The sequence below is a fragment of the Engraulis encrasicolus genome, chromosome 2 (genome assembly GCF_034702125.1).
Source record: "Engraulis encrasicolus isolate BLACKSEA-1 chromosome 2, IST_EnEncr_1.0, whole genome shotgun sequence".
In the NCBI taxonomy this organism is placed as follows: domain Eukaryota; kingdom Metazoa; phylum Chordata; class Actinopteri; order Clupeiformes; family Engraulidae; genus Engraulis; species Engraulis encrasicolus.
The window spans coordinates 915,001-925,000 of NC_085858.1; the positions used below are offsets into that span (position 1 = coordinate 915,001).

At 43.2% G+C, this 10,000-nt stretch overlaps 1 protein-coding gene across 4 annotated transcripts in view; it reads left to right on the forward strand.

Annotated features, from left to right (window-relative positions):
• The window catches only part of caskin1 (CASK interacting protein 1), a 159,924-nt gene that overhangs the window by 97,785 nt on the left and 52,139 nt on the right, over positions 1–10,000 (forward strand). For all 4 annotated transcript variants that reach the window (XM_063219610.1, XM_063219629.1, XM_063219620.1 and 1 more), the window contains exons 3-5: positions 2,624–2,721; positions 5,234–5,379; positions 9,578–9,673. In XM_063219610.1, coding sequence (XP_063075680.1) covers positions 2,624–2,721; positions 5,234–5,379; positions 9,578–9,673 — 340 coding nt within the window. The remainder of the gene's footprint in view (positions 1–2,623; positions 2,722–5,233; positions 5,380–9,577; positions 9,674–10,000) is intronic.

Consider the following 10,000-nt stretch of genomic DNA (forward strand, 5'->3'; position numbering starts at 1 on the left):
ACCTGTCATGAGTGAGTTGCAGTAGTCAACGCGGGACAGGACCGTGGCCTGGACCAGTCGTTGTGTAGAATATTGTGTCAGCACAGGTCTGATATTCCGTACGTTGGACATCTGGAGTCGACAGGTCCGGGTGACCGAGTTGATGTAATTGGAGCATGACAGCTCATCATCAATCATGACGCCAAGGTTTTTGGCGACTTTGTTTGGGGTCACGATGGTGGAGCCTATCTTGAGGTTGATGTTGTGACTGAGCACACACACACACACACACACACACACACACACACACACACACACACACACACACACACACACACACACACACACACACACACACACACACACACGTTCAACAGTAAAGAGCCCAAAGACCTCCATTCACTCCCCAACAACAGGCTAACAGCCTGAGAGCTATCAAGATAAGTGGCAGTCAGTACTCGTTGTGGTTGATCTAAGCAAGGCTCTATGAGACAACTTATGGTGGAGTCAACAGCTGAGCTGAACGACAGCACAATTTACCTGAAGTGCACTGGACCTTCCCCTCTGCTTCAGTTGGAGCTAAGATCTTTGTTTTTCTGAGGAAAATATCTCTGTCTTCAGAATGTTAAGTTCCAACCACATGATTGATGTACCTAAACAATGGGTGGGGAAGCTAACATAATGTGTCTGTTGCTTTGTAGCTTCATTTATTTACACAGACTAGACAGCAATGAAAATGTAGCATATTGAAGAAATGTCAACCTACATTTTTTTATTGCACTAGCAGCCACCACGGTGGTTTCGAACAAGGAGTGGTTCACTGTTGAGAGTAGGTCGCACAAAGTGTTTTGGGTTTGTGTGAATAGCATGAGTATGAATATCACACACATTTTCCTCTTACAATCTATAGCCCGGTGAAGGTTAAAACAAGGAAGTAGTTGCTTGTTGTCGAACTCAGAGTGGCTCTGGTCAAGAGGACCAATCACAGCGGCTGCTGCCGCGGTTGTCTGCGAAGCTCGTCTGCGAGCAGTCACATTTTTGGACATCCACACCAAGTGGCTGTGGAGGGGGCAAAATCTCTGCGAGGCTGTATGCAACACTGTGCTGACAAGTTGTTTTCTGAGCATACTCTGGGCTCGAGTGAGAAAATGTGGGAGAGGGGTGTAATCAGGCAGCTGTGTGTGGGTGTGTGTGGAGGTGGATCAGGGATGAAAAGGAGATTGGGGTACAGATGTCGGTACAGAACAGAGTTACATAGCACAGAGAGAGAGAGACAGAGAGAGAGAGAGATAGAGTCCAGTGCATCTCTTCAAGCTTCTGACATCCTTATACTGTAATATTGTCATGGGTTAACTGTCCAACATTTTGCCTTGGAATATGTTGTACTGTATAAGCTTACTGTCTAATGTCTTTCAATCACCATGCATGAAATCTGTTTACCATCTCAAAAGCAACAAACACAGTGCACAGCATCAGAATTATCTTGACTTGCGGCCCATGCATGGCCGAGAGACGGCTTTGCCATGCCCAGCTGTTACACTCATGCTGCATTTCCACTCTATTTGCTGAACACTTCAAAATAGGCAGGGCTAATAGTCAGCATTTCCCCAGTTCCCCAACATCCAAAGCAATCTGTCACTCCCCCTCCCCCCACTCCTCATTTTCTCTTGTCAATATGCCCCATCCCTCTCAGGTCAGTCTTTCATAGTCCTGCTCTTCTAAATCTCATTGTGGTGTTAAGCTGGCGGCTCATTTATCTGTGATGTGTGTTGATGTGGATCCAGCTGCGAGGAGGAGGAGAAGGAGGAGGGGAGATAACCAGGGAGAGAGAAGGATTAAGGGGAAGAGAGAGAGAGAGAGAGAGAGAGAGAGAGAGAGAGAGAGAGAGAGAGAGAGAGAGAGAGAGAGAGAGAGAGAGAGAGAGAGAGAGAGAGAGAGAGAGAGTTAAAGGGACAGACTACCTGCTAAGATAATGACTGACTAGCATTAGCTATGGCTTCAGAACAAGCAGTTTGAGTATACAGCTGTGGCATAGATTGGGGTATTTAGGTTTTTGTGTCAGTGTGCTATGTATAGATAAACATCAAGGAAGGCTCTCAACTCAGACAACCCCTCATACGTGTACTGCGTGTGTGTGTGCGTGTCTGTTAGTGGTGTCAGCAATAATCGATTCAGCAATGCAATGCAATGCGGGGCATGGACGATTCAATTCAATGCGGCAAGTTCCATACTCGATGCGGCAGTTTTTTTTTAAAGTTTCAATTACTTCCCTGGATATTTTGGGAGCAAATGAATTAAATTAAATTAAATCACTTCAAAACATTGAAAACTGCAAGACTGATACAGAAAACAGTCAATAAAATGTTGCTCAGTATCTGACTACTTGTATCGCTTCATCATGACTGATGAAACATTTGCTTTGCTTTCAGTAGAAATGTACGTAATGCATTGCAATGCATTGTAGAATTGCATCGAATCGAATCGCTATGTCCCGAATCGTAATCGTAATCGTAATCGAACCGAATCGTGAGGGCAGTGCCAATGCACACCACTAGTGTCTGTCTGTCTGTGTGTATTTAGTCTACATGTTTTCTTCCAAGTTCCTGACTGGCGTTTTCTTGTATGTTTATGTATGTCCCAACAGGTTCTCTCCGCTGCACCATGCGGCACTCAATGGGAACATGGAGCTCATCTCCATCCTGCTGGACTCCCAGGCCGCGGTGGACATCAGGGACCAGAAGGGTAAGCAGAGAGGAACGCACTCAATACAGCCAGAGAATCTTTAACCCATTAAGACACACTGTTATAAATGTGCTGTAATCAGAATGGCAATAACCAAGACATAGTGCATTACCAAAGGCCCTGTGTTGTCATAGTCAAAGTCAAAAGTCAAAGTCAAAGTCAACTTTATTATCCCAAAAGGGATATTCAAGTGGTCAATGTGCATATACAAAGGTAGACAGGACTTAAGAACAAAATAAGTACATAAAATGACAGATAAATAAATACAACCTATGGTACTATGGTAGTTAGCTTTTCAATGACTATTACAGCTTGCCACAGGAGGTAGGTGTACAGCGTGCATTATGGGGCTACGCTATGAGAGGGCTCACTCATGAAGTTGCCCACGATCACCAACTAGCTGCAGTAGGCCCTACCACCCAAGTGAAAAATGAATGGGTTTCTGCCTAAAATATTTGTTGTTGTTGTATATTCTTTTGCCTAAAAAACATTAATATTACATTCTAAGCTAGTCCTAAAAATATTTTGATTATTTTTTTAGATGTTTTTGCTCCTCTTCATTATTACAGTATATACTGAGTCAACAAGTTGTATTTATGAAGCATTTTCTTTACCTCTTTTCTCTTAAAGGAACAGTCCACCCTTTTTTGATTTTCACATATTTGCAGTATTTCCCAGCATTATTCATGAATGTGCATATAATTTTCGTCTATGTGTTTCCATTGCCTAGTTTAACAGTATAGCCAAATTAAGCGTAGCAATGCAAGTCTATGGGGACAAACAAAACATCATCAAATGTACTTTAAAATTAATCTAAAATTCACCAAAGTGCAAAACAGCTATTTAATAATGTCCTGTGATAATTTGTGGCTTGATGCTTATGCTCAGGGCTCAGGGAGGGCGGTGGTGGCTCAGGTGGTAGAGGAGCCGATCGGCAACAAAAAGGTTGCAGGTTCGAGCCCCGCTCTGCCTCACCCCGTCGTTGTGTCCTTGAGCAAGATACTTAACCCCAAATTGCTCCTGGTGGCAGGGTGGTACCCTGCATGGCAGCCACTGCCACCGGTGTGTGAATGGGTGAATGTGAGGCATACAATGTAAAGCACTTTGAGTGCTCGAAGGAGTGGAAAGGCACTATATAAATGCAGTCCATAATGCCTCCATTCACTTCCAGTGATTATGCTAATAATTCTGATCCAATAAATCTACGTACTGAAAAGAAAATGATATGCACATTCATAAATAATACTTGGAAATACTGCAAATATGTGAAAATCAAAAAAAGGGTGGACTGTTCCTTTAACCCCATTTTCTAATACCACAGTTCTTAACTGGACATTTGTATTAATGAGATTGATGACTGAAAATAGGAGTAGAATATACCTTGGCATTTAGTCCAATTGATTCCATTCAGGTTTCCCAGTCATCACAGGATTCTGTGGCACAGCCAAGTACACACACACTTCCCCATATGCATCAATGGCCAGAATGTTCAGTCCCATCATGTAGTGTAAAGTATCATACTGAATCAAATCAAGTAAGTCAAGTAGATAAAATATCATTCATGTACATATAATATCACAGTACTTATGATATTGCATATTACTGTACACCATCATTTTTTATTGAATCACAAATCCTGCCTTAGCAGGAATACACAGTGTGCACATCGCACATGCTATGCAATCATGTTTCAGACATGTGGCAAATTAGGCAAAACCATACTGCCCTTGAAGCTGAATGACATTTTTTTCCTGGAATTTGAATTTAGTTGGGGTCATCGACAAGGTGAACTCTATTGATCAAGATTGGCTTTTACTGCTCTTACTGTATTACTGACAGTAACCTGATCCAATATCCAATGGGCTATCTTTAGTTATTTTTTATCGTCTATTTTATTTTTAGTATTTTAATGATTATTGTCATATTTGTGAGCACAGGTGCAACTGTATGTTACTCTTTGTGACGTAGTGATAGTGTCAGCGTTAGCATTTGTTTTCCTAGTTGATAGCCACATTTGTCCTGTGCGGCTGTAAAAGAAATTCCACGCCGCCTTGTTGTTGCTATTTAAAATTTGAGCACTCCAATCACTGATGATTTATGGCAAAGTCAGGAGCCAAGCCAGTACATTAAATCACAATTTGTTTTGTTATGGTTTTATGGTTTCTATTCTTTCAGGAAAACAAACACCAGTAATTCATCTTGTTATTGTGGGAAGTTTTTTTACTCTGCTGTTCAGTCCAAACTTTTCATCTTCATAGCTGCAAACACAATGCTCCAACTTGGCATAATAAACATGTGACGCCCTTTAGAGAGGAGTTGCACATACGTATACGGACACAGAAAAATAAACCTCTCGCGCTCTCTCTTCTCACTTCTCTGTCTCACTCTCTGATTGTCTGTGTAGTTTCCCCCGTCGGTACTCAAACCCGAACCTTCTGGGGTACCAGACTGGGCTCGTTGGCATGACAGTCAGAACACACCCACAACTAATCTGTCCCTGTGTGTTGTGTAGGGATGCGGCCGCTGCACTATGCCGCCTGGCAGGGCAAGTCTGAGCCAATGAAAATGCTGCTAAAGTCCGGCTCCTCCGTCAACGGCCAATCAGACGAGGGTCAGATCCCGCTGCACCTCGCCGCTCAACATGGACACTACGACGTGGTAAGGCCCGTCTAGGTTTCACGCACAATTAATATTACAATCATTATTATGACACGTATTTTATTTTTATTTAATGTTTCTTTAAGGAGGAAGTGGTCCCATTGAGTTATAACTTGAATAATAACTCTTCTGACAGCGAGTTCGGGCCAAGTAGGCTTCTTAAAAATTTAAATTACAATAAAAACACAAAGTACAAGGGAAACCACAGCTACATCACATCTAAACAGAAATAAACACATGAAGGCTGAGTAGGATACATACACAATACACAAGTTAGGTCCAACAAGCAATCACAAACTTGTTTGGAAAGCTATCCAGGGAAAAAGCGGAATGTAGAGAGATGTGCACATCTTCCATCAAATCCTCCCTCTCTTATCTGGAAACATAGTTAGTAACACTAGTTTACCATTAGTTTAGCATTAGTTTGCCCCAAATATTACATCCGCATACAAGACGTTTGATGTTTCATCGATATTTCAATTGAACTAAATTTTGACAATTGAAATGTACATTTGAAAGTAGGCATTCTGGCTTTGAAGAAACGTATAATACTACCGGTACTTACCTCCACCTTCCATGAGATCTGTTCAGAACAGGGGTGCATTTCTCAAAAGCGAAGTTGCTAACTACATTAGCTACTTTGTTGGTTGCAATGTATTTCCCATTGGTAACTACCGAAGTTGCTAACTGCTAATAACTATGCTTTGGAGAAATGCACCCCAGATCTGTTTCACCCACATTCATCAACACAGGGAAACACCTGACATTTTCATGGTGACCACATACTGTAGAGCAGGTACTACACCATTGATGACATCCCAAGGCCAAACAGGCAAAACAATGACGGGCATAATTACCATAATGATGAAAGGATAAAACACCTTACATCAGCTGTGAGTACTAGCAGCCGCCTACTGATGATGATTAACATAAAAATATAATCAGACAGATAGGTGCAGTGAATTGTCTGTGTTTGATGTAGAGAGTTGAGAGAGAGAGAGAGAGAGAGAGAGAGAGAGAGAGAGAGAGAGAGAGAGAGAGAGAGAGAGAGAGAGAGAGAGAGAGAGAGAGAGAGAGAGAGAGAGAAAGAGAGAGATGTAGTATTATGGAAAGATGGACTGTGATATAGATCTAAGGGTTAAATGCACTGAGATGAGAAAGCAAATGGAAGGGGGGGCGCACCATTGCAGACGATCATGGCAATTACCTTTGTCTCTGCACAGTGTTTAAGGCAGAAGAAAAGTGCTTACTCACATCCACTGCACACAGAGGGGGAAAGTGCTGCTCTCTGAGCTTTCTGGAAGCTATGGGTTGGAGCTTTTATCACAGAGAGAGACGGAGAGAGAGATTTGTGATAAAGGAACTCAGAGCTGAGTCTACTGCACTGCAGGATAGATGGAGGGAGCTGGAGCACAGACAAGAGGGGAACAGATGGAGGAAAAGAAGAAGAAAAGGAGGAATTAAGGAAGGATGGGGGACTTATGGGGCTGAAGGAAAAAGAGGTATTAGACGATAAGAGGAAAAGAGGAAAATATTGGCTTATAGAGACAGAGTGTTAGAAACATGTTGGTAGGATTAATCACAGGCCTGAAGTAGCAGGGCAGAAAGGAAGGGAAAGAGAATAAGATGGAGAGAGAGAGAGAGATAGAGAGAGAGTGGAGACCTTATACTGAGAAGAAGGAGTAGGGAGGTCAAGCAGTAAGAAAGAGGGAGAAGAAATATGAGAAGAAGAATCCCAGAGGAATAGAAGAACTCATACGACCCCCACATAGCTGGCACGACAATCTCTACTCACCTGGTTGTACTGTGTAGCCGCTATATGCAGTATACCTGGCACCAACCGCACACCACCACACCCCATCCCCCATACCTGGCAACATCCCACACCACCACACCCCATCCAACCATACCCAGCCATCCCACAACATCATGCGACCCCATCCTACCCTATCTCTATGGACGGGCCTCTATCTGGCAACCGTACAGTTTCTGTCACTGAGGCGATAGCCATGGACTATGAGCAGTGATCCAGTGTCAGCTATCCCAAATTACTTTGTTTTGCCTGTCTAATTCAGCCAGGCGATTGGCTGGTTGAATGATCACCTGGTTGAACTGGGCAGGTAGAACACTGTCGTTTGGAATTTGTGGCACTGGATTGTATAACTAACGACTCCATTATGCCCATCACTGGCTATGAGTCACTGAAGGCAGCAGGCCACACTGACGTCGTAGAAACAGATGAGAAGTAAGTGATGAGTTCTTCTGGGGCACACGCGCACGAACACACACACACACACACACACACACCTCAGGCCACTGAGTTCATCACGGCCACTTCCAGTGCACATGACAGAATGCCATCTCGCATCTCCCTTTGATTACCTCCGAAGTAGACGCAGAAGTGAAGAGATATGCAGTATGTGCCATGCAGTCTTCATGTCTAGATCATAGCTGTGCACACATACATGTAGACGTATTTATAGAGTGTTTAACACATATCAGATGGTGCCATATGTATAAAGATATGAGGTGTTCATACAGCGGTGGTTATAGATATGATGAACCTATAGCCTATATATGGATATGATGGTGGAACAGGCCACCACTGGCTACAAGACTAGTGTCATCTTTTTCTGTCTTCAAGTAACCATGGTAGTATAGACCCCTCTCTCCTGTGACAGTTTTCCTTGAACATACCTGCAAACTCGTCACCTTTTGGTGACAGTCACCTTTTTTCTGGCCAATTAGGTCATTCACGTGAATAGAAATAGAACCCCCACTGTACACTGTCACCTTTTTTTCTTTGATGAGTTTTCAGGTCTGCTTGAAGAAATAATCTGCTCCCATGCTATAACTCCTGGCTATATACTCTGTAAAGCAACACATATTGTCTTATTGATAATGTCTTCCTTTATGAACAGATTTGGATTATAGCATCTGCTACTTGTAATGCAAATGTTAATGTAATTCTGCTGTATGTTCAGTTTTGCTATCTACACGTAGACTAGAATGTTAAGATGCATAATGCATATAGATTTCATGTGCATATAGACTAACTATACTGTACATACATGTGTAGGAAGTAGGGCTGTGCAATATCGTATTAATATTGTGATATCAGTATTGCCGTCAAACAATATCAAATTCCAGAATATCAATTTGAAACAATATTTTGTCTGTTCTGTCAAAAGGTAGGTTACACTAAGCGCAATGCATTCCCCTACACTTGAGCCATTGTGAACACAAAGCAGACTTGCTACCCAATACTCATGCAGAACACCACTGTGTGTTTCTCTATGGACCTCCACTCTAACTGCTGAAGGGAGGGAAGATTGTGAATTGTTTAGCACAATTCATTTGTCAAAAAACCCTGTAATATCAATAAAAATACAGTAATATCAATATTGACTGAAATAATGGTGATATAGATTTTTTACATCAATGCATAGCTATGCGCACACGTGTAGGCTCGATTTGAACCTGCCTATTGAGATCCATTTTTGGTACACAGTCAGGCGCCCTTTTGATCTAAGCATGAAAGGTGTCTCTACAAAGCGGAGGGAACATTTGAATAGAAATGGAATAATTTATTTGACAACATGGAGGAGGTGGGAGTGGGAGGAAGAGTGAGAACGTGTTGTGGGGGTGGGGAGGGGAGATTGAGCTCAGACATCTTTGAACTTCAGAGACAGAGAAATCTGGGATGAACTCTGAATCCCTGCAATCCCCTGACGACCTTGGATGATGCAAGAGAGACAGGGAGAGGTATAACATGACAGGTTGAATACTCTTTGTGTGATGCCAACCAGGCCTGCGAACAGGCCTGTTTCAAATGACTTAGTTGTCCCGGGACCAGGGAAAGGGGGACCCCGAATTGGGACCCCATTACATTCAGGCGATTTTGTCCCGTGTCCTGTAAAACCTGTCTGCGGCCCCAATGCCCACCAACCAGCCAACCAACCAGGAGATGACACTCTACACCACAAGACGGAGGCTATACACAAGGAGCTGGTCTGGGTGTTACGCCAGCGTAGACGGCTGAATGGTCGAAATATCGGACACTTGATGATCTGATTGATCTTGATCTAATCTGATCTGATCTGACAGAACTTGATGAGAGTGGCGTTTACGTGCACACACTCTCTCTCTCTCCTACTCTTTTGGCTAAGAGAGGCTCTCTGTGTGTTTCCACCATCAGTCGGAGATGCTGCTGCAGCACCAGTCCAACCCGTGTATAGTGGACAACGCCGGGAAGACGCCGCTGGACCTGGCCTGCGAGTTCGGCAGAGTCGGGGTAAGAGCCAGACAGGAAGCAGGGCCTCAGTTGGAGCACCAGTGATGCCAAACACGAGGGGTTTCTCTCCAATATCCTAATGCTACATTCACATACAGCGATACTAGCTACTCGCTCAGCGAGTTCAGTCAATAGAATGTCTATGTGTTCCAGCGAAGCGAGGAGGCGAGTAGGCAAAGAGCCTACAAGCGATGCAAGGTGGACCGTTTCCAAATATTTTAACTTCGATCGAGGCAAGTAAGCGAGTAACCAATTGGAATGTAGAGTTTAGATAACTGACAGTACTTCTCGCTTTTGCATTGGCAGTCAAATTCGTTGGAACGTTCA